The sequence below is a fragment of the Manacus vitellinus genome, unplaced genomic scaffold (genome assembly GCF_001715985.3).
Source record: "Manacus vitellinus isolate BGI_N305 unplaced genomic scaffold, ASM171598v3 scaffold_20_pilon, whole genome shotgun sequence".
Lineage (NCBI taxonomy): Eukaryota > Metazoa > Chordata > Aves > Passeriformes > Pipridae > Manacus > Manacus vitellinus.
The window spans coordinates 14184401-14212263 of NW_021939471.1; the positions used below are offsets into that span (position 1 = coordinate 14184401).

Sequence of the window (27863 nt, forward strand, 5' to 3'; positions counted from 1 at the left end):
CCTCGGCCTTAGAGAGGTTCTCACTTTGGCAGAGTACGAACCCTCCCCGCGCACTCCTGTGCGTAGGCGCCTGCCGAAAGCTGAGTAGGTAAGCTGCCCGCTCGTCCTTCGCCGGTTTCTGGCTGTATTTGCTGTTGAGGCAGCTGTGGCACAGGGCACTGCTGCTGGGTTTTTATCTTTGAGTGAAAACGATGTGTGCTCGTAGGTGACCATGAGAAGGAGAGCAGTGATGGGCAGGGAAAGGGCAGGCGAGAGGCGTTCGTTTTGTTGTGGCTTTCTCTCGGCGGGTCAAAGGATTTTGCATCCCAGTTTGGCAAGTGATGCAAGTGAGCTGCTTTTTAAGGGTTTCTGGCAAGAAAATATAACCTGCCTTTTGGAAAAGGTATGCTGTTGCTTCACAAGTATGTATCTATGCTGACAAGCCCAAAGATGAGCCTAATTGAAAATTAAGGGGAGGTGTGTTTCCCATTTGTTTTCTGGGTTGATATTCTGTGCTGCTGGCAACTGTTGCTTCATTTGGGCTTGTCTGAACTCCCACACTGCCAGAATTTGGTGTAACTTGAAGTGTTGCGGTGTGAGCTCTGCCAGTGGTACCCAGGGCAGGCCTCGGCGTCGAGGGTTTCCAGCACACGCGGCTTCCCCCGCTGCTCCGCTGCCAGGTGCCTTCTTGTTGTGGCATCACAGGAGAAGAATGAAAAAGGAAACGTGATCTTGAAAAACAGCTACTCAGAGACATGTAAGGTCTGATATTTCTTGCGGTATTGTCTAGATTTGCAGATAGGGGTGGCCCACTTCTGGGGTTAATTGCTGTTGCAATATTGCCCTTTCTCTGTTTTCTTAGCCCATTAAAGAGAAGAGTAAAAATCATGGTTAACTTGAAAGAATAGGAACTGCAGTAATCACTTCTTCCCACTTAATTTTATCATTGTATCTCCCTACAGTTCCTTCCTCTTTGACTTACAAATTTTGACTTGAAAATGCTTGTGAAGATGCTTAATCTGAGCTGAGGATGATGTGCTAGAGCTGCCACAAATGTAACTCTTCCTGCCTCAATTCTACTTTCAGTTTCCTGAGTAAAATAATGTGTCATCCTTGGGATGTTTCCACATTGCATTAAAGTAGGAAAGTTTCTGAGTTGCATTAAAGTAGGTCATATTGTGGGATATAATTTATGAACAATGTGCACAGCCTTGCCAGTGTCACCACATTATCCTAAGAGTGATTATCAATTGAAAGCCTAAGAGTGAGAAACCAAAAGGAGGATGTATGTTGAGGTTATCTCTTCTATTCTCTCATACTGTCTTTGAATTTCATTGAAAAAGAAGATGAAAGGGATTTTCCTACTTTTAAAGGAGACAACTTCTCTATTTCTGTACTTGGAGGAACCTGATGTTGCTTAACTCACAGCTGCTGGAAAATTAAGTTTCTGGTCTGGTGAATTTTAACACTATACAAATACTGACAACCTACAAGAGAAATGGGCAAATGTCAATGCTCCAGTTTGTTTCATGGGAAGTGTAAACTGCACTTACTCCTTGCTCTGTCTGTATTGTTGGTCTTCATACAAGGCATCCTCTTGTGCTGGCTCTACTGTCCTTCCTTAGAAATGCAAGTTGATGGTCTGGCTGCAAGCAGCTACGCTTAACACAGTTGACAGCAGATAAGGCAGCATTATTCCTAAAAGCTTTGTCTGTACTGGCCTGCAGTTCCCAACAATGCAGCTGTGGCTGAGTGTTCAGAGATTCAATCCTCAGTCTCTGAAAGGATAACCACAAATCATATCCTACGGAGTCAAAGCTAAGTGCTTTCCCTTGGAACTGTGTTATATTTCCTTATTTTAGTGTCATTATTTTGTTACATCTACTATAAGAACAGATTCTTTTCTGTGTTGAATACATCAGGTTTCAGTTCTGCATAAGATCATTATCTTTGATTTCATTGAGGACTGTGATTGGAGACAATTTCACTCTTGTGAGATGCTAGTCTGAGTTAAGCCTGAGCTGTAATAAGGCTGTATATTAAATCTGCAATTAGTCATTGCATAATCTCACAACAGTTATATAAATGCCTGTATCCTGTAGAGCAAAAGGCACTGAGATATACATTTACTGTGTTAAGCAGCATGCTGTGCAAGAGCTTGCATTTCTGGAAAATACTGCTCTGCAATAATCTGTGTTAAATGTGAAGATTTGGGGATGTGCATGTCTCGGGAGCTGAAGAGGTGATTCACTCCCAAAGCCCTCTGAGGAGTGCCAGTAGCAGCCTTTACTGTGATGCAGTTTCTCTCTTTGAAACTCAGGTGATTCACCAAAAATTGAACCTGTGTGACTTCAGAGGGTCCCTTGTAATTAAGTTCAAGGTGAAGGTAGTCTGAAAGAAGGCTGCAGGAATATTTGTGGCACTTTACAAAGGATGGTTGTAGGATGTGTGGGTGTGTATCCATGTCAGTTTTGATCTAGTGAGGAAAATACAGGATTTAGTGTATACCATTGACCGATACAACATAAGTCAGTCTTCTAAATAGTTGTTTAAGTCCAGAATTATGAAATGGGGACAAGGACATTTCTATATTTTGTAGCAATTCTATGAGGAGAAATAATGAGAGAACTGTTTAATTTAGGCACAATTTTGGTTTAAAAATATGGGTTTGTGTAGCAATATCGATAGGCTCAGTCTGTGCAAGCAAAAAGCCTGGATAGGTCAAACCACTTTTCAGGAGAGAAAAAGAGTAAGGAGATACTATGGTGCTGAAAATCTGTGGCTTTTGTGAGTAAGAATAAATTTTGTCATTAGCCTTGGATAGGGAGGCACAGGAGATGAAAAGGGATAGATACAGCTGGAATACATTTCCACTACAGATCAAATGTTGCATTTTGTTAAAAAAGCTTCTTCTTTATCTTATAGCTGAAAAAAACCCCTCAAGAGAGCAGCGAGTAGGTTGAACATGTTGCATTGCCAGGAGCTTTACCTCTATGCAGTTCTGTAAGCTTGAAGAATTTGACTTGGGGCTGTGCCAGAAACCTGCTTTTCACCTTGCAGCTAGTGTAAAATGTGGCTGATTTCTTTCAAAAATTCAATATTGGAAATCTGTCTCTGATTCTCTTTTGGATATCTTGCAAATTCCAACAACATCCTTAAGTTTTTCTACTAGAAGAGATGGTTTGTTGTCTTCTTCATTTATTGTAAGTTTTTCCATTGTTCTGTAGTAGATAATGCTTTGAGCTCTTGGTCCAAATAAATCTAAGTGAATGTATCATCTATAACATAAGAAAAATATGCTTTAAAATAAACCCTACTTGGTGTGAGACTTGTTTTCCTTGGGAGAAGAGATAACCAAGGTTACTGGACAGATTTGGATGATAGAGCTACTCAGTCCAGATGAATTAAAACAGCATTGTAGAAGTATTTACTAAAAGCCTCAGGCACAGATAAAAGTCATGAGTCAAAGAGTTTATGCTACCTATGAATATGTGTGTGCTGGATGCCAGGGTGTGAAATAGAGCATACAAGATCTCACCTTTGCGCTGACTTGATTTACTTGCTTATTTGCCTGGCTGTTATGAGTTCTGTGTTCCTTGTGGATAGGATACAAAGAGACTGGGAAGACTCTTAAACTGGTTACTAACTTGCACAGATTGTGCTGTACAAAACACTGTTTGGGAATGGACAATCTAGCTTTGCCACTGGTACGTTACATGGCTTACGGCAAATCAGTTCGCGTTTACCTTGGTTTCTATCCCTACAAAGTGTGTAAGTTATCTTGACTTCCTATCCAGAGTACTTCAGGATTTAGTCATGTCAGAATTTTACATTTAGAGTTAGGTGATGGACTGCACAGTTTGCAGAGCTGTATCACCAAAGCCGTTTCTGCTTCTGGCAAGACCTTGCTATTGACCGATGAGTAGTAGTGTTCAATGTCCACTCTCTTCATCTGATTTGCAGACTTTACATGTCTGCTGGCATATAAAACCTGCTCAGCCCTTTCAAAGGGGATCACTGCTAACAAGTGAGGAACAGGAGTAACAAGACATTTCTGTTGTACGTAAGTACTTAATGCATACTTAAATTTCACTGCTACAGGCCTGGAGAATTGTATGTAGAAATGTGAGTAGGCACTAGTGTGGTGAATTAGATCATTGGCCACTGTGTCATATGTAGATTCTTTGCTAACTGGAAAGTGTGTTATTAGCACGTGAAACTGAAATGTTGGGAGAGGTCAAAATTGCATAAAGCAAGGTACAAACTTAAAGTGTGAGATGATGATTTGATCTCTAAATCTTTCTGGAAGGTAGAGAGGACCTTGTCAACAGTTTTTGTGCCAGAGTGGAGAAGCTTTGATTCTTGGTCAAATTTATCTGCCTTGCCTGGTGCTCAATTCTTGTAAGGGCTATTCCTATTGTCTATTCTGTAATAATTTAAGAGGGCATAAGCTTGTACTTAATAAGAAAGCACAGGGGAGTGGGATGTGTAGAGAATGTGTAGGTTACAGGCTGCTAATGAGAATGTAAAGAGTCTTATGCTTTAGTGTTACAGTTAACTAGGCTTGTAATGGTGGTCTGGAAATGAGAAATACGCTCTGAGAATTTAGCAATTCCTGTTTTCTGAAACAATGACTGGAAAATGCTGAATGGTTGTAATTTATTCCAGATGATGTTTAGATCCTACAATAACAGCAAAAAAAAAAAGGCCTTGTTATGTCTCCTTTCCTTCCAAGAGATTTTTTGCTTTTCGAATCCTCAATCTACGTTTAGTTTTCATATTTCAGTGTTACCCTCTTATTTCTTTTGGGATTTTTGCCTTCTATCAATTGTCTTGTTCAGTTGTGTGGAGTTGTGAATGATGTCTGAAGATCATATGTGTATGGAACGATTTTCTCAGAGTTGTTTCTCTTTAGCTATTTGTGATCTGTTTCATTATTTGTTTGTAATGCACTTGTAAGTGTAAACTCTTCTTTTAGCAAGCCTAGTACCATAAATATTCAAAAAACACAGTTTTGGAAGTTAATAAATGTACTTTTGTTTCTTTTACAGATGAGATCATTTCATACTCTTCTTTTGGAAGAGGTGGTCAAAGGAAATGGATAGCTATCCAGACTTCACTGCAAAGAACCTCTCATATTCAGCAAATATGTCTATTTCTTTGCCTGGACAAGCTGGACTCAATACCACCAGTGGTACTCCTTCTATGTCAATAAGCAGGCTTTTCCCGGCCCTGTTGGAATGCTTTGGAATAATTCTTTGTGGCTACATAGCTGGAAGAGCCAACATTATCACATCAACTCAGGCCAAAGGACTGGGAAATTTTGTGTCCCGCTTTGCACTCCCAGCATTACTGTTCAAAAACATGGTGGTACTTAACTTTTCTAATGTGAATTGGTCCTTCCTGTACAGTGTTTTAGTTGCCAAAGCTGCTGTGTTTTTTTTAGTCTGCATTTTAACATTGTTGGTAGCCAATCCTGAGAATCGATTTAGCAAAGCAGGTTTGTTCCCTATTTTTGCTACACAAAGCAATGACTTTGCACTGGGATATCCAATAGGTAAGTATGCTTTCTTCTTTTAATTGTCACTGTTCTAGACATGTTTGCTTTTTTTTCCATAATTTGAAATTGACTTCTGAACTGAGTTCCATGCTATCAAAGTCATTTCTGAAGTGTCTCGCAAAATTCTCTTTGAGATCAGTCATCATCTAGGCAAGGTTAAGAACAAAAAAAGAAAGCAAGTTTGTTCTAGCAAAACCAAAAGCAAGACATTTGATTACAGAATTGAAAAAACAGTTACAAAAGAGAAGCCTAACCGTGCAATTCCAGATTATACATAACAATTAGCCCCATATTTTAGATGACTTGAGGAGTTAGCAGTTTCTTTATGTCTGGCAGGATAAAGAAAGTTTCTTTATCCCAGGGCAGCATGCTCAGGAGAATCTTCAGCCTTTCTTAGTCTCTTCAGATTTGCTAGATATGTATAAAATGTAGCAAATGCAATTGCAAGCTTTTTCTTCTTTAGCTGAAAATGCTGTGTTTCCCTCAGTTGTATCTTCTGAAATTTATTCCTCTTAAGAGAAATCAGAAGTATGTCACAAATATGGCTGAGGATTGTATCTTTGTTTCTTGGTATGTGTTTTAAATGCCAATTAGGGTTTCTGAGTTTTTTTATATATACATTTTGGACTTGTCTAAATGTATTTCCATTGTATCTTAGTTAAAACATTCTTTCTATTTTGACTTTCTTGTCAGACTACATATTTCTTCAGATATTTCATGATTTATGAGTCATATTTTTCTGGGTATGATAATGCCAAAATCTACACCATTAAGTTCATTAAGAGCTTTACTGGAATACTTACTGCAACAATGACACTGTAGGCCTTGAGGTTTGTCTGTTTCTTAGAGTTCATGCTGTCACCTATGCAAAGTTTTTACTATTAATGACTTCTCTGAAGCGTCTGCAGGATGCTTGGGCAACAAAGAATGCCTTGCTTCTTTTTATGTATGGTGACAGGTAGTGTTTTGAACAAAACCTGATCTTTTAATGGAAATACATTTTAAAAAGCTGTAGGAGTTGAAATTTGTAAGGGAAAAAAAATCAGTATTGACAAATCAGTGTATTAAAACAACACTATTTTAAAAGGCAGTTTGAACACTTAAATCAATAACTTCCTGAGTCTTCATCCAATGTTATTTCTTTAATCTATTACTATTATTATTTATTATTACTTCTTTACTATGCTGTTTTTTGCTGTTTAACAAAGATTTGCACATAGGAAAATCAAAATGCAGGTTAAATTATCAAAGATCGTCACTGTACTTTTCTGTTATCATGGCTATGACAGTGATGTTGGGGTGAAAGAAAGCTGGCACAGAGGTTTGCTAGCGCCCCTCAGATGTAGATAAAAGTACTATGATAGAAAGCTTTGTTTGTTTTTTATTACTGGGTGAGATGATACAACTGACAGAACAGCTTCACCTGTTCTCTAGCGCTATATTGTTAAAGCACAGGTGTAGCAGAACTGTTGTGTGGATGATGGCTCAGTTACCATGACTTTAATGTTACTAATTGTATTAAGCATGGACGACTAGTGTGTGACTTGTATGTAATTTTGAGCAGCTGAGACATGGAGAACTGATTTAAAAAAAAATAAATCTTTGATTTCAATTTTTTGTTATGATCAACAAGTGGGCACCTTTATTTAAATAAAAAAAAAAGTTTCATCAGCAGTAGAAGTTGTGGATTATTTTCACTGTCTTAATGATTCGTTTGGAGTGATTTCTATTTCTTTTCACCCACTGGCTCAGTGATCTAGTTACACTTTTTGTACCCTGGAAAATGCATTGTGGCTTCATACATCAGTAAAAGTACATATAGACCTTGAGATATTGTATTAAGTATGCAGTTTCACTTTGCCAGAAAGTAATGGCTTTTTAAATTTTTCACTCAGGCACTACTTACATGTGGCTTGTATTGGATTGCATTTGTATAAATAGATATATCTGTATAAAACATCACTCTAAGGTTTGAGGTTTTAGAAAAAAAATGTGTTTACATAAAAAGTGTCCAACATGTTTTTATTTATCAAAATGTGTTTAGTGCTTAAAACTGGTTTGTTAAATGCAGTAACTAACCACACACTCAGCAGTTCTGTTCAGCAGTTTATTCAGCAGTTTAGCCCAGGTAGTTCTTGTATACGTACTTTGATCATGGCCTGTAAGAGGAAAAGCATCTTTAGTGCCTTTTCTTGTATATGTTATATATCAGCTAATTGAGAATGTCAGTTTATTCAGTCTAAAGAGAAGACTGTTCATACTGAGTGCTGATTTAGTATTCAGAAGTTTCAGAAGAAATAATATAAAAATATTTTGGATTTTGAAAAACGTAGTCATGAGGGAAAACCTTTACAGAAAAATAACAGGTTAATAATGTTATTATTCATAGTATATATAATATATATAAAATATACATTATATATCTATATAGTATATATAGTAATTATTCTTATAGTAGTAATATTAACTATATATTAATATGTTATAATAAAGATTCTATTAATAGTTATGTTATTGATAATGACAATAAAATTACTGAATATAGTAACATTATAAGACAGGTGAAAGACAACATCGTACTTTTAAAGCATTGGGGGTTTTCAATTCACCCTAGAATTTAATCTTGTATATCTTTCCAAAGTATTTTCATCATTTTTGAAGTGCTGTTACTACAAACTTGAAATAAGAAGCAATTCTACTTTGACTCAAAAGTATGTAGTAGCAATGAAAACAAATGCACTTGATTTAAAGTTCCTTGAAGGACCATAACTACAGCAATAACTCTTGTCCTGAGTAGTCCCAGAGAATGAACTAATAATTAAGTGATAAGCTATTTTTTATTTGCTTGTTGCTTTGCTGTGTATTGAATCAATGTAGAATGATCACACCTGACTTACCCAGTGAAAACTAATTAAATTTCAGAGATGTGAAACTCCTCTAAGATGGGAAGCAACTTGTGTCCTCCAAAGGTGCACTTAATTATCCATACTTGTCACATTCCTGGGGAGGAAAAGCAAGTCAAAAATAAAGCCAAAATTTTTCCAGCATTTGGAATGACTCAAAGGAAACATAGGATTGTTATATTGTTTTCTTTCTTTTTCTATAGATGTTGACTATTTGTAGAATCATTAAAAAGTATTGGATAGTTAGTGTTTTGTCTTTAATGTGTTCATTAGATGACTGTGGCATACTTCTCTTACTGCATCATCTTATATTGATTGTTAATAAAAATGAATCCTTCAGTTATTTCTGAAGGAAAAAGAAATAATTTTCTTTAGTTTTCAAACAGCAGTATTTAATTTCAATATTAATGTATTTTTGTACTGAAATGTTATCACTCATCACTCTTCATTTCCTGTCTTCTAGTTGAAGCTTTATATCAAACCACTTACCCCGAGTATCTCCAGTACATTTACCTAGTGGCTCCAATATCTCTTATGATGCTAAACCCCCTGGGGTTTATCTTCTGTGAAATCCAGAAGTGGAGGGATAATCGCACTGTGCCACACAGCAAAATCAAAATAGTGGGCCTAGCGCTCCTTCGAGTTTTGCAGAACCCAATTGTATTCATGGTCTTCATAGGAATTGCCTCAAACTTTATTCTTGGCCAGAAAATTCCCGAATACCTTGAAAGCTTCCTTGATGGACTGGGCAGTTCTTTTTCTGGCTCTGCACTTTTTTACCTTGGACTAACTATGGTGGGACAAACAAAAAAACTGACAAAGGGTATGTTTGTTGCACTGATCCTTCTCATCACAGCTAAACTGTAAGTTTGATTTATGTATTTTTGTAATTTTGTTCTTTAGCTGTTTTAAGCTCTGAATACTCTGGTCAGATGGCTTTTCTCTCAAAAGCATTATAATGATAGTATGTTTCACTTTCAGTATTTTGTGTGCTTCCCAAACTCTTTGATACTATAAGGGAAATTTTAAGGGAAATTAAGCAGACTATAAACCTGTTGTCAGGCTCTGCAGAGAAAAAAAAAAAAAATTAGGGGTCCTGTGGCTTCATGGACTGTCTGCAGGCCATCTGTCATGAATTGAAGTAGTTGGGGAATTACTAGCTTAAATTAAAGTTTATTAAATAAATACTTAGACAATAGTGATTTTAAGTACATTTGATTAGTATTTGTATTTTATTTGGCTTAAATAATGCATCTCTAAATGAGTTGTTTTTCCTTGCTTTATCTATAAATCTTTGAAACTGCTATATTGGAAGAGCTTAAAAATGGTTGCCTTATGCTTTTAAACTGCTTGACTTTTAAGCATAAATAAATGACAAGTTGTATTTAGAACTCATTATCTTCCCTTGAATATATCTCAGCAGTGAACTAAATAGTTTATGTCCTACAGAGGTACAATTAACATAATGGAATCATTGTTTGGTGGTCAGGTTTATGTTGTAAATTTTGAAGGTGCATTTGAATATCAGTACAACTAACTAGCAAACTTAAAGACCTAATCTGTAAATGACAAATTTTGTAAGGATGTAAAAAAAATTGGGTTTTAATATTACCACTTTGCTTTACTGGTGACCCTGTGTAAGGCTTACAGTGGGTTTCTGTGAGGTCTAGGCTATTGCTAAAGGTGAACAAAATAGCATTGATGCAGGGGGTTTGCTGGCCAAAACATTTGGAATGGGATACTTAAGCTTGAGCCCTTGTTATATTTCAGACAGCTTGCAGAAAGGTGGTCAGAGTTCCACAGCTTCTGTCTGCTTATAGCTACTATTTAACAGTTGAAAAATGAGGGGTGTTTTATGTTTTACCTTTCTAAATCCAAGGTTTATACAAAGAATGTGTCTGCTTATATCCCAGAGTTTGTTGTCATTTTTATCTTTTTTTTTTTAGTGTAACTTGTGACATAAGATTTTTAAGCAGCTGGTAAATGCCTTGGTAACAGTAAAGGCAATCATTCAAAATGATGTTAGTATTTTGCTTTTCATAAGTAGTATTCAAACAAACCTTAAATTTCCTTTTGGTTCATTTTCTGAATAAAGAAGAGTCTATTGCTATAACTTGAATAATATTTTTTCAATTTTTTCCCCCTCTCTTTTCAGACTTATGATGCCATTTCTCTGTAGAGAAATGGTGGAGCTCTTGGACAGGAGTGACAGCGTGGTCAACCACACCAGTTTATCAAACTATGCATTTCTTTATGGAGTTTTTCCAGCAGCACCTGGTGTCGCGATATTTGCAAGTCAATTTAATATGGAAGTAGGAATTGTATGTGGTTAGACTTTTCCAAATATGTGCTAAATTTGAGCTTGACTTTGTTGATGAAATACTTAATTAAGTAGGCTTGAAGAATTTGGTTTTCTGTAGTATAGACATCTTAGACTTACTTGTACTCCCTGGATCTTTCCTGATCTCTCAGGTGCCTTGATAGTAGATGTTCATATATAAGTCCTCATACTTTTTTTTTTTGATGACTCTAGCAGGAAGAATTAGGATAACTTTAAATATAAACAACTTGTATCTTTGCTGGGTTTTGGGTTTGTTTTTTTTTGGGTTTTTTTCAAAGACCTAATCTTGGAGATACTGTTTTTTAGAAAAAGAGAAATCACGTTACTGACTTCAGTAAGAATAGTATTAGTTCAATGCTGAAAGATCTTATGCTTTAACTGATCCAGTTGTGTTGCCCTTCAATTAAATCTTGTGATAGAAACGCATTTTACGCTTTTTTTATGTATAGTAGAGAGTACCAACTACCTTTTCAACTTAAAATACAAATTTTAGAGATGTTTTTTCCACTTCAATTGACATTGAAGCATTTCTGTTAACTTCTATTGTTTTTAATGTTTTCTGTTTTGGGGTTGTTTAGATGTTTGGGTTTTGTTTTGTTTTTTTTAAGATAAGGGGGGGGGGAAAGGATACTTAAAATAAATCTTGAAAGATAGAATCTTGTGCCCTGCAAACTCAGGAAATCTGTTTAAAGCAGTGGTCTGTAGTATGAGCGACAATTCACACTTCCATCACTGTGCAAATTCCAGAAAGCAGAAAAACAATGAGATGCCAAACTAGAAATCACTTGAATGTAAATATATATGGTTTATTTTCATGAATTGGTGAATATTAGTATTTGCATAACTATATGTTTTGTTATTTATTTATGGTATGAATATTTGCATCCAAAAGTAAATTGTGACAGTGTAAATTCACCCCTAGGCTGTAATCACTAGTGTATTTGACACCCATAAAAAAACTATAAGAATTTGCAGTAGGGAACTCTCTATTCCTGCTATTTCAGAAGCTTGTAAAAATGTTCTGTTTAGCTGCATGTATAAGCCGGATACTTTCTAACTTAAATTCTAAATAATTTATTATAGAAGCAAGTCACGGATTTGTTAAAGGCCTATATATGTTTAATTCAAAGGTCCAGTTTTGCCAGTGGTTGTGTTCCTGAAAGGAGATTATTCAGCTCGAGATCTGATTAACTCTGTTCTTGTTTTTGTTTGACTCTTTTTGCAGATTACCTCAGGCATGGTGATAAGCACTTTTGTGTCTGCACCCATTATGTATGTGTCTGCGTGGCTGTTGACCATTCCATCTATGGACCCCAACCCACTGGCATCTGCACTCCAAAACGTTAGCTTTGACATCAGTATTGTCAGCCTCATTTCTCTGGTAGGTGCTGCTGAAGTGAAATACAAAAACACACTGTTGTGTCAGGGTAGTGGTAGTACATAAGCAGCAAATTAAATCACAATAAGACTCATATTTCCTCATCATATTCTGTTGCAGAAAGATAAGGAAGGAGTTAAAAATCTTGATTTAGCAGTGGGTCTGCTGGGAAGCTGAACTATAGAGAAAGATGGGTGGCTGAATTAGAGCTCTTAGTGCAGGGCTTGGGAGTTTCTTTTTTGTTTGGGTTTGTTTTCATTTTTAATAACAGGGTGTGAGGGAATTACAGTACTAGCTTACACCACAGGGACTAATTACATCAAGCCAAATAAGGTGCTTGGATATCACAGTAATGAAGGCTGTGTACAAACTTCAGCTCCAGAAATGCCACTGAATATTTATTTAATGAAATCTTAATGAGTATTAATGAAAATGTTTAACCTGAAAGGTTTAACTTATCAAATTCCTTTCCTAGAAATTCTTTTCTTAAAAAGTGAGATAATCCAGAAGTCCAATGTGAATTGTGTTTTGGCTTTATAAAAAAAAATACAGATAGTGTGATTATTCTATTTGCTTTTTTGAAATAAAAACATTTATGTTTGAAGGAGTTGAAATTTTCTAAAGTTGTTGTCTCAGTTGTTCAAGACAAGAAATCCTCTTGTCTTGAAACTGTGCCTGAAGGGAAGCCAGAAATTAATGCTGCCTCTTGCTCTCATATAATTTTGGGAGATTCAGGGGAGATGGGTGAGAATCTTAAATTCTAAGTTGCCAGGTCACTCTGTGGTCATTTATATTCTGAGGCACAAATAGGATTCTGTACACTAGAGGCAAGTTCTTGGTGCTTCCTGGGAATATTTCACCATCATGAGAACACAAAGATGCATTGCTTTTCCTGGCTACAGCTGTGGAGGCATAGGGACTGACAGCAGTTGATGTGAAGCTGCCTAGAGTAGTCATGTTGCTAAGAAACTTTTCCAGAAGATTTGTTGTGTATTTAACTTCACCATAGTCTGCAAGAATATTCTTTGTTCTTTTGGCTTTGGTTTTATTCTTAAATTATTTTTTTTTCTTGTATGTTACAGACCTGGTCTCTTATTGTTGTTCTTCTGAGTAAGAAATACAAACAGCTTCCTCATATGATTACAACGAATCTACTTGTTGCTCAGGTCAGTAGTAAGAAGCATGCTGTTGTGTGAGTTTGATGGTTTAGGTCTTTTTAAACATTTTTACAAGTTTGGTTTCTACAGTGATATTTTTATAGCCATCTATGAAGGGCAGGGAACTCTAATGTGTGACTTGTCTAAACAATTTCTGTGCCTTAAAATATACCCTTGAAGAAAATTATAGTTAATGCTGGTACTATGGTTCTCAAACAGAACTATAAGCAATCAGAATGGAGAGTGGCTTCTGAAATGTATTTTCAGTTACTGCCCAATACTGTTGAGTGCACTTCTGTTCAATTTATACTGATTTGAAGTCAGCAGTACCAGGAACAGCAGCGTATGTTTGACTCTATAATGACCCGATTCAAGGAGCCAAATAGAAGAATAATCCCTGTGATGGTTATCCCCCTGAAGTGGCTTGCTGAGGGATCAGACAGGTGCAAGTGCTGGTGAAAGGAAGGGGTGTGGGAATGAATGGCTGGTGGCTAGGGAAGGCCAAAGCCAAATGGCTCTGGATTAATTTCAATGGTAATTTAATCTGAGAGAGAACTACAGAGTGTAGATGCTCCTTATTCCCTTGAATTCAACTGCACAACTGCCTATAATTTCAGTGAGAACAGCCTGTGCTTGTAATACGTCTGTGTGGTAGTGCTTTCTGAAGTGTTCTGGCTTTTTTAAAAAAAAAATCTCTATGTGTATATATATAGTAAACTCTGAGCTTTGATCATGGAGTCACATAAAAAAAGAACTGCAGGTGCTTCTGTTCTGTAACAGCAAAGTTAGCTTTTATGATAAAAAAATTGAACTACCGTGTTACTATTTCCATAATATTTCAGCCTATCTTTTTTGATTCCTTCAGTACTAAAATTATCATATATCCTGTATCACTGGATGAAAACTGTTCAAATTCTTTGCAGAACAAACATCTGTTGACCTCAGTTTCATGTGCAAATCATTTCAAATAAATGGTTTGTACTTATCAAAAACATCAGCTTTTACTTATTATGAAGGTATATAAAGCTGAGGGTTTTTTCAGATTGGCCTTGCTCCTAGTTTATATGAAGTATATAATTACTCTCAAAAAAACCCTCCTGAAAATAGGGTACCATAGTTAAGTGACAGAGCTGCAACACTGAATTTACTGTGGCAGTGCTTTATTGCGAAGAGAAGTATCCAGTTTGTAAAATCACACTCCAGTAAATCTGGGGTCGGAGTTCTGAAGCTTATTGCAAGTATATTGCACTGTGTTTAGTTTTTCTTGTCATTCTGCTTTCCCAATTTAAATGATGGCATCTCACCTTTCTTTCCAGTTTATTGCTTGCATTGGAATGGTGGTATGGAATTTTGTTGTTAAAGAACAAGACATCACCATGCAGATCCTAGTTTTTATATTTCTCTACAGCTCACTTTACAGCACCTACCTATGGACAGGTATGTTTTTTCTCGGCAGAACTTAGGTGCTGTAATAAAAGATTAATGTACTGAAATAATGTTGCTACATTCTTCAGAGTAATCATTCCTTTTACTTGTATGTAATTCTATAAATATGTATACTTAAGTTGTGCCAAGCTGCAGCACTGGCAACACAGGGCTAAGTGTCAGGCACTGCTTCTGCTGTTGGAAGCTTACACCTAGGGCAGGTCTTGTTTGTCTTTGCTGGATACAGCAGCCTGGCTAGTGTGTGACAGGAGACAAGAACCTGCTCTCGAGGCAGAAGCAGTTACAAATAGAGTGAATGTGGTGGGCTGCCCTTCAGCTAGTCGAAGTCTTAATGGTGATTTTTAGTTACTGCAGAGTTTAATATTTTAATTATACAGCATTAAGTAGATTTGAAAACTTGGTACCTCAAAAAGTAGAAAGTACAGAATGAAGTGAAATACCAAAGTAACTCTAACATCTCTTTACCCTGGCAATTGTAATTTCTAAAAACAATATGTGTGTATATGATTAAGGAGAGATTGAAATAAGACAGAATTGAAAGATGCATCAAGAAGCTCAGAGAACCTTACATATATGATTTAAAAAATACTTTGGATATTCAAAAGAGTTTTTGTACTTTTCCTGAGTCTAGAAGTCTAAGGGTTTAATTCCTGTGGTGTTTAGCTGAAATAGGTAACTCATGCTTGGTAAGGTGTAACATAAATACTAACTTTACTTCAGCATGAGAATGTTGCTGATCTGCTGAGTTGTGAATAGAATAGGCAGTTCCAGAAGATACTCCCATGTATAGTTATGTATGTAAAAATATGTAAAACTTTTTTGTTAAATTTATCATTGGCTTTACGAAGGACTAGTCAGTTTTTAAAGAAATGTTATAATAGAATACAACATTATTTGTTGGTTACTTAAGAGCGTCAGAATAGAACAACTGCTGTCGGTACCTTAAGAAATTAGTTACTTGTGTCTTAAATGTTCTTATGACATCTTTTATATTCTTGTTAACCTTTCTTAATATTTAGAAGTGGATGTTAAATATAAAATGTCCTGAAATTTCTTCAGTGTTTCACTATTAACATGATTTTTTAAGACAATGGGTATTTCTAATTTACTTTCTCAGAATACAGCTAGAAAAACAATTGTGGACTATTGAAATGTCTGAGAGGAATATCTTGAGTTATTGAGCAGGTCACATCTTACAGCTTCTAGACTCTGTACTTATTGATTCCATTTTTAATAATAAACAAGGCATTTCTTTTGGTTTTGTTTCGGTGGATTTTTGTTTGTTTTTTTAGGTTTTCTATCTTTCTCTTTGTTTCTGTTGAAGAAGAGAGAAACAGTAAAGATTCCCATTGGGTTTATCATCATAGCTGGATGGGGGTAAGTTAATTCAAATGCTTCCCTGCAGAATTAGTGGGAGCATGCCAAATATGTTACATACTTCCTACTTTGCTCTTTCAGAATCCCAACAGTTCTGGTGGGAGTCTTACTAATTGTTGGTGAACGTAACAACACTAGTATTGACTCTGCCTTTTTCTATGGAAAATACCAGGTATGAACATATTCTGTGCTCATCACTTCAGACTTCTGCCATATCCAGTACATTAGTGAGAAATTGTGTTCTCTGCTTCTAATGCAAGTACCTTTCTGGCGAAGTATATTATTATATATCATATATATATTATATTATATATATATATATTACCAAAATAAACATATCGTTGTAAAATGCTTATAGATCGATACAAAAATGTATTTCTGTAATGAACCATTAGGAAAACTTGTTTGAACAAGGAACTTCATGTTTAGTCAGCTATGACTAAGAACAAGGGGGAGTAGGCTTCCCAAAGAAAAGGCTTAGGAGTGGTAGTGAATTGCAGAGCCCTTTTCCTGGTGACTAATTTGTAGTCTCGCTTGATAATTATCTAAAATTGTTATTATCCAATAGCTAATTAATGGCTTCTGGTCTGTAACCTAAAGTAGATAGGATCTACTTTACCTGTGTAGCAGTAACTGCTTGCACTGGGGGAGGTGTCTCTGCACAATCATGGGTTGAAAGGCCCTGAGCCTGAACTACCAATGGTTCCTCTTATCAGAGGATGTAAAATGTACTAGCACAGATACTTGTCACATTTTGTCTCTGTCTTTCTTATGGATAGGAAGTCAATGAGTCACTTAGTATTATTCATGTTGCACTTTCACAAGTATTAAATAGCCTTAGAGTGGACTTTGGGTATCAGTGGCAGATGATTAGAAGGAAAGGTTAATTAATAGGGTGCTCCCCATGGACAAAAGCATGGACATTAGAGCACAGTTCCTCTTTGGAATTAAAAGGTACCTGAGCAGAACTTAACTTGGAGGCTACTGATCCTCAGAGGAAAGGTGACAATGATGAGGGGAGGTTATTGAATTGCATGGGAAAGAGGGGTCCACACTAAAAAAAAAAAGCTGTAAAGAAAATTAGTCTCATGTACTGATTGCTCTTTCAGTGTCACAAGGTGCAAGAGCAGTTAATACAGAAAACTTAGTCTTATTCAGATGCATTTGTATGTATATTCAGAAAATTACCAGAGTTAGAAAGGCAGATATATGCCACTATTTTCATGTCTTTAAGTGTGTTTTCTTTGCTTTCTTAACAGATAATTACCACAGCAGTGATCCTGTTCATCAGTATATTGATGTCAGGCATTTCGCTTATGTGCATGAACAGAAATAGGCAGGAGTCAAGCTATGAGGTGTTGAACCCATATTCACCACGAAGCCAAGTGGAGGAGGTTGAAGTGGGAGGGAGTGAGCAGAAACACATTTCAGCCTCTGTGCCTCAGCCTTCTCCAGGGTCTTCTGCAGAGCCTTCTCCAGAGTCTTCTGCACAGCCTTCTCCAGGGTCTTCTGCACAGACATCAGCAGAAAGGGGTAAAAACAATAAATGGCTTGGGGTACTGTAAAATAATATTCCAAATTTAATTCTGACCTGGTAAGGACAGTTTACACCTTCAGGTGTTACACTAGGACAGAAGAAAATCTAGATATAACTGCCCAAGGATTTAGCTTTATGTTTCTAAGGAAAGTTTTATTGTAAGAGTTGGGAAGTGGACAAGAAAAAAAGCATGTGTATGGTTTTTATGTAAGTAGTAGTATCTTGATAAGGCTATGATAAGTACAGTCCACTAGGCATCTGAGATTGTTTACTCACTAAACCCTCTCTGCAAAAGAATTATATGCCAGCAGAAGCACTCGATGTGTTTCTAATCCTTCTTTTTTGTGTGTAGCCTTTTTGATCACTTTCCATTATTTTTTGCCTCTAGCTAAAAGTACTTATGTTACTTCCATGGTGGTAGTATAACATTAAACACTTCCTATATATTAATATTGTAACCTGTTAACCCTCTCAGCAAATTGGAAAAATTAACCCTGTCTTCTCCTTTTGGGTTATTTTTTGAGCATAATATTTAAAACTACATAGAATATATTGTTATACTTGGAAACTAACTATCCTATTACTGTATATCCTTAGTAGGTTGCTGTTCTTGTCAAGCAACAAATGGTGAATTATCCTGTGCTAAAGAGAGCAAAGCGGTGTCAAATGCTGTTGAATGCAAGGTTCCTCCAATAGAGACAGGTAAAGCAGTAGTATCTTCTTGTTTTAATACTACAAGCTCTTCCTCAACATTTATGTGTTGTTTTCACAAAGAAACTGTTGGAACTGTTGTGCTCTCAACTCTACCTGGATACCTTATATTTCATATTGAATTCAATTATTAGGCAATATTTTAGGTGTTTGTTCTCTTCTGCTGGTAGTTGTTTGTAATCTTTCAGTGCTCAAGAGAGACAGTTGTTTCAGATGTTATTTTTTAACACTAAGCTACTTTAACATGTCATTCTAAGCATTCAGACTTTACCTCTCCGTCATTGTCTTGTTTGGATGCTGGGAAGTTGAATGCATAACCCTACTTTGCATCAAGCTTTTAACATAAACATGCTCTTTTACATTCTCATATTCACATCTTACATCTTTTAAAAAAGACTTTGTTGTGTTTTGATCACTGAATGAGATCTAGAGGGATCTAGTGCTTATTGCAAATTAGATTAAATGTCCATGGTGCTGTACTGTTCATGTCTAAGAGAGAGAGATGGTGAAAATTGACGGCCTTAGGATTCACTAAAATAGAAAAAAATGGATTAAACTGACTGTTCAGCACCTAATGGAAAACTGCCTGCCCAGCACATTCTCATTTTGCATCACTTCCAGTAATCAAAGCTAGCAGCAGTACAGCCTTGCTCTTTTTTCTATTTCTTTTTCTTGTATTTTTGCATTCTTAACAAGACAGTTCGTATCCTTATGTTTTGTTTACATGCAACATAATTTTCAACAACTCTAAATATTTCACACTGAAGGATACTACAGTTATATCTCCTCTCACAAAATTCTAGGTTTCTACCTATTTTGCCAACTATTTTATCTACTAAGTAATTTAAACAAGAATCATAAGAATGTCTTCAATGATAGAGGAAGGCCAGTTTAATTTTCTTATCCTGAAAGATAAGGCAAAAAATACCTTATGATTGAGTGGAAATTATTTCAACCTCCTGAGTGAACACTTCAAAACTATAATCAGTAAAAACAAATTGTAATGCATACACTCGTGTAACTTTGGCTGCAGTAATTACTAATTCTTTTACTATCCCACTAAACTGCTGTGACAGGTATCTGGTGAAAATTCTTAGGTATGCCCTTATCAGGAAGTTTTTCACTGCCATCTAGAGGAAGATACTCAGAATTACTTAGAACTCTGTAGCTGGGAGACAAGCATCCATTTGCTTTGTGTTTGGCTCTTTTGATTAATAGAATTATGACGGTGTTCTGATATAATATGTTAAAAATACATTCACAGACCTGAAATAAGTGTGGTTGATTGTGCATCTGATCTAGAGCTCAACAACACAGAGATGCAGAGTAAAAACATTAGAGCTGACTGTATATTTGATTTTTTTTCAGAAATTGATTTAAAATTTAAAAACTGGAGAAATGGGGGAAGAGGCATGTTTCATTATTTCTAGTAATGTTTTCCAAATATTAACCATAACATCAGTTTGAGTTAAATCTTTGAAAGAAGAATTCTGTTGCAAAAAGTTCCTTCATTTTAGTAGCACATGTAAATTACTGTTTCATTTGAGTAGATGTCTGAACAGATTATTGTCAAAGCCAACATTAAATTTTGCATGTGTCACTTCAGTATAGATGCTTACAGGGTAATTTGACTCAGCAAGTGACATTAACAAGTTTGCTCATGGAGTTCACAAGACAGAGGCCTAATCAAAAATTTCTGATTTGTTTTTCAGTGGATCAGTGTGTGAGTCATTGCAGTGCTCAGACGTGTGTATTGGCTCAGGAAGAACAGATGCTACAGACTGGAGACAAACAGCTGGCCAGACATGTGCTACTGTGCTTACTTCTTGTTGTTGGCCTGTTTGCTGTAAATATTTTTTCTCCCCATGTTGTTTAACTCATTGAGGTAGAATGATTTTTAGGAAAGCTGTGTAGACAGCCCAGTAAAAATCTTCCGTTTACTTATGTAACAATTCATTAAATAAAATAGAGGCTCTATTTTGGTCCCTTACTGGAAGAAGGATGTCATAAAATTAATTTTTCTGTGCCAGATCATAAATTAAAGGCAAGTTAAGACTCATGATGATAGTGAGCAAGCCACACCAGAGAACCCTAAAGGGAAAAAAATTGGAAAGATATAATTTGGTAATTAATTCATCATTAGCGCCCCTCTTCCCATTTTTCTCAAGAGTTAAGTCTTCTTCCCTAGACAATAATTAAAAATATAAACTGAACTGTACTTCTGAAGGAGACTACAAAAATTGGACCATCTGGTCACGTTTATAGTGAAACTGGGATTTCTCTGAGGTGTTTTAGTAATGAAGAATAATTTTAAGATTATTTTAAATGGGAAAATGCAATTTTGTTGCTTTTAGTGGTGGTTTGGAGACAATGTAGCTAAGTTAGTGGTACCACTCCTCATTACTGATGCAATCCCAGCTGTGATTGCATCTACCTCCACCTAGAAGTAGGAAATACGAGAATGTAATGCATTGGGGATATAATTTGAATTTTTAGCTCTGAAAAGATGAGAAACAACTCTCTGTGTTTGAATGTAATGCTCAAAGTTGAGTTTCTTGTGGATTGCAGTTGGGGGAGTATTTTTATTTGAAATGGGAAATAGTGTGGCATAAATACGCAGTGTTGTGAAACAGGACAGTGCAGCACAACTGTGTGGGTTTAATGCCTACTACTGTTGCTTTTCAGGTTCTGTTAAATTACAAAATGGAAGGTTTCCCTCTCTCAAATTTCCTCTATCAAATGTTTTATGCTAGTATTTTTTTTTTTACATCTTCTATATTTGAGAAATCTAGCAAATGTTAGCCTATATTTTAGTTGTATCTGGATGATTACATAGACACTATGAAATAATTTTATTTCATAGTGAAATAAAGTTACATTAATTAGCCTTTACACACAAATGGGTTAACTTCGGAGAGTTTTTTTCCTTCTACCAGGCATCTAAAATAGCTGAAGTGGTATGTGCTTCAGCTTAACCTAATCTTAACTATGCAGGAAATATGTACAAAGCACTGGTTTCAGCTAAATAGGCCTAAAGACAAACAGTGCAAATCTGTCAGGGCTAATATTGGCTGTCTTTGAATACCTAAGTATGCTTAAAGCAAGTTCCTTTTGTAAACATGTAAAGAGGCAGGACCTCTACACTGGTATGTGTACTTTTTTTTTGCAGTACTATGTTTAAAACAACCAAGCCTTCCCCTCCCACCTAGCTTTTAAGCTTAACTCAAATGTTTTAACGTGTTTATTGCCTGTGATTTGTCTTTATCTGAATCATTCGTTAAATAGAGACCATGAAAATTGTGTAAGAATCTATTAGCATGTGAAGAATAAGAAATGCATTTGATTTTTAACAATCAGATTAGGTTTATGGTTTTTGTTATTGTTTTTTTATTTTCTTTACAGAATCTCTCCAGTTGTTTGTGGTGGCTGTTCAACCAAGAGCCCGGGAGGCTGTATGTGGAATTGCAGTTCTTCTGTGCTGTGTTTAATTTTGGTCAGGTACTTAACAATGTTTGTTCTGAAAATTACTTTGTTGATGGATGTTGCAACAGATGCTGTTACAAGCACTGTAAGTTGAAGTTTTGAAACAGTGCCGAAGTCACCAACTCCTTGTGTTTTGTCAAGCTTTTCCTTTTGCTTTAATAGCTTTCTTTCATAATGCATGTCTTCTCTGACCGTGAACACTTCCAAAGGTACAAATGACAACTGAATATCAAATGCTTATGGAAACCAAGTAGGAATTTTGCCCAATTTGTATCAGAAAGCTTCGCCAGTGTCCCTTTTGTGGAGTTACACTGGTATAACAGTTGCAAGATGACTACATGGATACTTTGGCTATAAGCCTTAAGTTACTATCCCTACATTCAGTGACAGCACCTTTAGCTAAGAGCTGACATAGAGATGATTGTTCTGGCTGCACATGGCCTATTTCAGCACAAACTTATACGTGGTAGCTTTGTTACATGTGAAGGTGGAAACGAGGCAGTGTTAATACATACTAGAGGAATGTTTTACAGATCCATGGGCAGGTGTGCCTACAGGATGCACTGCGGTATCAAATGATAGTAGTTTCGTATAAAAACTGTACAGAAAAATGAATTAAGTAGAGAGCATTCTAGCACTTGAATTACAGTAAATATCTTCTTTTCTTGACATTAACAAAGACAGATTTAATAACTGGCTGTATAAGGATAGCCAGTTATCCCAAAGTGTCAAGTGTCATGTCACAACATGACTTTTACCCAGCTGTTTCTTGAAGGGTTTATTTGGTGGACTGTTATGTATTAATCTGTCTTTTTAAGGTCCAAATGAAAAATCAAAGCAGAAACAAAATGCATTTTGAATGCTATCTAGAGAATACTTTACATGTATGTTTGGCACTGAGTTTTCAACACTTAATTTCTGTTTGTAGAAACCAAAGTTTTTGCTTAATGCTGCTTTTTCTATATTTTTTTTTCCTCCAGGGCTTCATTTGCTTCGGTATTTTTGGCTTAGATAAGCATTTGATCATTCTACCGTGCAAGCGAAGGTAAATAGAATCTTTACACTTATAAACTGAATTATGACTGATAGTCATTTTTAAAGGGTATTGAGTATTCAGTGCTGTAGCATTCCATTTCCTATTTGTTCAGTCTTGCAAATTTCTTTTCTCTCCCACTTATGGGGAGGTAATTGCAGTTTACTGTGCATGAGGTTTTACTACTGTCCTAATGACACCTTTGAAGACAAAAATCCTGAGGGTTCCCTAGAGACAAAATTTTTGCCAAATGATGGATCTTCAGAAATAATTTCTGCTGATAAATTAAAAGTTGGATATGGATGCTGAATCAGATTATATTATTGCTGTTTGAAAGTCCCGTATTCATAACCTTATGCACATATTTTGTGTGGATGGGCACTTTCACTGTGGAGGAGTAAGTTGTACAAAGCCATCTTTAACTTAGAGCTCACTGGCTGCCATGTGAATGCAGCAGCTAAAGCTGGCTCCCAACTACTCTGACTTTCCTTCTGCCTGAGCCTAGAATAACATTTCTCGGTGTTCAAAAGCCATACAAGTATATTAGGAAGATTACATGTAAAGTATTGGACACCAAGAGTAAAACAGTTGTGGTAACCTTCCTAGGAGTTCCATTCTGTTATTTCCTGTTCCAAAAAAAACAGCCCTGGTAGTTTTGCTGGTTTTAATTTATTTTTATTTTTTTTAGGCTTGCATTTTTCTGGGGTGGAAGAGAAGCAGCAGGGCATACAGACCCTTCTGTACCTGAGGAAATCAGGATGACCTGTCAACAGTTTGTTCGTTATCATAGAGATCACTGTGTCAAAAGCATTGTCAGAGGCAGAAGGTAAGGTTCTTCCCTGCACATATAACCTGTTACAAAGGTCATAAATCACCTTTTAAAAATAATGAAATGCAGTTTAATCTGTGGGCAATTCCTGTTGTGGCATAGTTATTCAATCCCCAAGGTTTAAAAATTTAAGAGAAAAATGTTTCTGGTCTCACACTGAAACACTGAGGTGCAAGTTATCACATCCCATCTAGAGTTTCAATAAATTACAAAAAGTTTTATATCGTTAAGGAATTGCACCAGTTTTTGCATTTAACTGGAGTTCAGGAGATAAAATAGTTCTGAAAAAATGTATATCATAATACTTGTAATAGTTAATGTGTCTAAGTTTTGTCAGACTTGAGACCCTTCATTTGTTTTATTTTGAGATGAAGAAGCTGTCCATGTGTGTGTGATTGAATGTTTACAAATAAGTAGTTTTTACAGGACACAAAACTGTTGCAACTGATTTTAGTGTGTACTCAGAGGCCACTCAGTATGTGAGATTATAGTGATTTTAGTGCTTTTACAGCTTTTGCGTTCATAAAATTTCTTTTGTTCATACCTCTAATGAGGCCTAAACTTGAATTTAGTGATCAGCAGAGCTTTCAGAAGCAAATTATGATACCTGAATCAAGGATTATGTCTTCAGGTATGTGTAGGTGGATGAGAAAAAAAATGCAGACAGAAGCAGCAGGAATAAGAAAAAGATTCTGCCTTTATTTAAATATAATAAATGGAGACATGAAGAATTGTTCTAGTAGGACACTTCGACTTTTCATATCATGTAAACTTTTAAGGAGGACTAGTTTGGCAGGATGGGGTGGTCTTTTAATGGTCAGATAGTCCAAAACCACATTGCAGAACTGTTTTAGACAGCATCAAGATTTTGCTCAGTCACCTCAGAAGTCAGTTATGTTCCATAAGAAAGATGTATCAGAAAACATCTGTTGTGAAATAGAACAGGTTTTACATCTGTGTTTCCTGTGCCTCTTCTGCTGTTGTGGTTTCTTGGGCTTTGGGCTGTTCATTAAGTTGGGTTTTGTGGTTTTTATTAATCATACATCCACCTGAGAATACATGAAAATATGATATTTGTTGCTTCATTGTTGTAATATGTTTGTGCAGAACTTGTTTCATGTCTTATTTATCCATGTGAATTAAAACAAAGCATTTATCTTCTCATTTTAAATATTCATCTGTCTTGATCCTATCCTCTTTGATTTAAAAGTAACATAACTGAGACCTTATAACTATGGATTTTAATTTATTTTAATTTTTGCGTCTCTGCTAGTAGATGTTAACACTTGCTCTGTGTTAGTGCTGCTTTTAACTTAAAAAAAAAATCAAACAGGGGAAAAAAGTTTGGTTTATGCTGTCTTGTAGCTCTTAATCGCCTTCAGAAACCCTGGGCTTGGTTTCCATAGCGTAGATTTTAGATAACCAGAAACATTAATTCCTGCAGCTAAATTTTTGCATTACATTTTTACTGCAACTAGGTAGATGCTAGTGGCATGGCCTCATAAATATGTAGAAGAAAATTATTCTTGTTGTAAAGGTTTTGTTTATTCTTAGTACTGCCCGTGTGGTAAATACTTAACAGGATATGCAAGTTGTAAATGGTTTTTGTTTACAATGTACGTAAACAGTTAGTGTCTGTTTAAAGCTGTCCATAAATTATAAAAAGGAATTAAAGTTCAGACTTGAGTCCCTGTTGCTGGGGGCATGCTGCTCTCAGATCAGATATTTTGTTGTAGAATGGTCATGGTAATAAGTACGTGGGAAGTAAAGTACACAAGAAATAAAATTACATTGTGTGAGTTTTTAGGAAAATTGCTACTTATGCCCACTGAAGTTTATTTGCACAAGTGTAAAACAACTTTGTATGTCCATATTGCTTCTCGTTGAAATGTCTGTAGGAAATGGTAGGGAACATTGGCATGTCCCTAATATACAAGACTTGCAAATTCTCTTCTAACGTGCTCTTAACTATCATGATATCTTTCCTTGTTTCCTGCTATTTTTCCTTGCCTTTCCCCATCGTGCAGTGGTGATACCAGATTTACAGAACATGTGGGTGAATCATTCCTTTGACATACAGGTGTGGTGCAAAGATCTCCACTGGCATCTTCTTTGGCTGTGACCTGGTGAACTGGCTCATTCAAGTTGGCCTTGCCTCCGACCGTGGCGAAGCTGTGATGTACGGGGACAGACTGATGAAAGGAGGTGTCGTCCAGCACATTACAAATGAATTTGAATTTCGGGATGAATACTTGTACTACCGCTTCATTCCTAAGAGATCAGTTGCAGTTGAGAGCCATTGACCTGAGCATGTAGGCAAGGGACAGGTAGTTAGGGGTGAATGTGACCACCCTCTGCCTTCACCACTGGAACTGGAAGTATTCCTTTCTCAGGGCTCTCAGGGAACTGTGCTATTCTCTCTTGTAAGACTGAGAGATGTGGTTATTTTTGTGTCTATTTTGAAGGAAATGGTAGCAAGTGATATTTGGTGAGCATTCCAACCAGAATGCAACTAAACGAAACCAGATGCTCTGGATTTAGAGCATTTTTTCCATTCTGAGCAGAACAAATAGTAAAATTATATGTGTCACTGTTGTATTTTATAGGCATTATAACAGCAGCTTTAGTGACTGATGCCACAATGAGGAAGAAAAACCCCATAAAAGGTATTTTTCATGTTGCTGACTGTTTTCCATATTTTAGTGTGATGAAATATTGATGCCTGTTTACAGTCAGGCTTCCCCCTGACTTCATAGAAGTAGGATTTCTTCAATCATACCCCAGTTTTGACTACTCTGCTCTTGTCTAACACCAGGAACTTTTTATAGCTCTTTACACCTCAGATCAGGTGGGTTTTTTCTCCCTTAAAGATAAAATCCTCCATTTATAAAAGTGGAATTGTTGTGACAATGTTCCCAATGTCAGAGGATTAAAGCTGAGGAAATACCAAGTGGAATAAATAATGGTTTTGTACAAACCTACCAAATCTCAAAATCATAAAAATATGCAGCACTCTTCCAAATTAGGAAATTACATCATGGAATAAACAATTTGTTCTGAAATTTTGCCTTATGGTGGTAGCAACAGCTTTGTCAAGAGTAGATTTTTACATTCTGAAATTAGCCTTTACAGTTTAATTCAGAAGTGCCAGCCTCAAATAAGGATTTTATGGAAGCCTTGGAGACATGTGTAAGTCAAGACAAAATTCTTTTTCAAATCATGGAACTTTTTAAATTAAATACAATGATTTTTTAAAATCTATTATATAAAGAATCCTAACTGAACATCCAAATTGGGGTTTAGAGTAGCTAAAGATCCTAAATTTTAGTTGGTTGCCTAACACAGGTTTCTAATAAACCTCAGGTATCCTTCTACAATATCTAAATAGTGTCACTCAGATTCCTGTGCACTGAAGGCAGAATCTGAGAACCTATGTGTCTTCTGCAGTATTTTAAAAAAGTTAAAGACCAAGTGTTATATCTGATAACCATTGTGCTGCCCTTTTAAAACTGCAAGAACAGCATTTATATGTCTATACAAAAATTTTATATAGTGAGGGAAAGGAATCCAGGTATTAAAAAAAAAATAATTTGCTCAAGCATATGAATAACTCCTCTCATCCTTGTTTTTAAAAGTCTTTCCCTTCTTTTTTTTCTTTTTTTTTAGTACACAGGTTTTTATTCTATCTAATTTTGCATCCACTTTGTATTAAGAATTAAAAATTATTTTAGCAGCATAAGCTCCTGTTCAAGTAGCAGTTGTTTTATGGTTGCTATAACTCCATGCAGGACTTACACTGAAAAAATAATTCCTTTTACTGTCATTCTTATTGCACTTTTGCAGTGTGCACAGAAACATAACTGCATTCTACTGCGTATGTATGCTATGGAAACTGACATATTTTAATGTTTTCCAGCAACAAAATAATTGACATTTGTATCAGGCTGTGTCCACAAAGGAAAACAGTAGTGTATTTCCATAATAACTGCTGAAGACAACTGCATCAAATATTTTGGAATAATTAGATATATGTGACTTAAGAGCAGAAGCTGTGAGTATGTCTGGCTTCTAAATACTGTAATTTGTCAATAAATCTATTACTTGATTTCAGAGTTTGGAGCTGTGTTGT

At 36.0% G+C, this 27863-nt stretch overlaps 1 protein-coding gene across 7 annotated transcripts; it reads left to right on the plus strand.

The window, feature by feature from the left end:
• Nucleotides 1–27844, plus strand: GPR155 (G protein-coupled receptor 155). 7 transcript variants are annotated; one of them, XR_001920569.2, is made up of 17 exons: nucleotides 1–88; nucleotides 5031–5536; nucleotides 8906–9305; nucleotides 10598–10763; nucleotides 12009–12164; nucleotides 13244–13327; nucleotides 14635–14755; nucleotides 16057–16141; nucleotides 16223–16313; nucleotides 17401–17674; nucleotides 18276–18380; nucleotides 20102–20235; nucleotides 21792–21887; nucleotides 22853–22917; nucleotides 23594–23731; nucleotides 25815–26400; nucleotides 27651–27844. XR_001920569.2 is itself a non-coding variant. In XM_018071870.2 (17 exons), the coding sequence occupies exons 2-16, from the start codon at nucleotides 5077–5079 to the stop codon at nucleotides 26366–26368; spliced, it is 2403 nt and encodes an 800-aa protein (XP_017927359.1). In that variant the 5' UTR covers nucleotides 1–88; nucleotides 5031–5076; the 3' UTR covers nucleotides 26369–26400; nucleotides 27651–27844. The 7 variants fall into 7 exon arrangements, 6 of the variants coding, with proteins under 6 accessions (XP_017927359.1, XP_017927354.1, XP_017927358.1 ...); XM_018071870.2 differs by having other exon boundaries at nucleotides 26341–26400; XM_018071865.3 differs by having other exon boundaries at nucleotides 25815–27844.
• The last annotated feature ends 19 nt before the right edge of the window (nucleotides 27845–27863 follow it).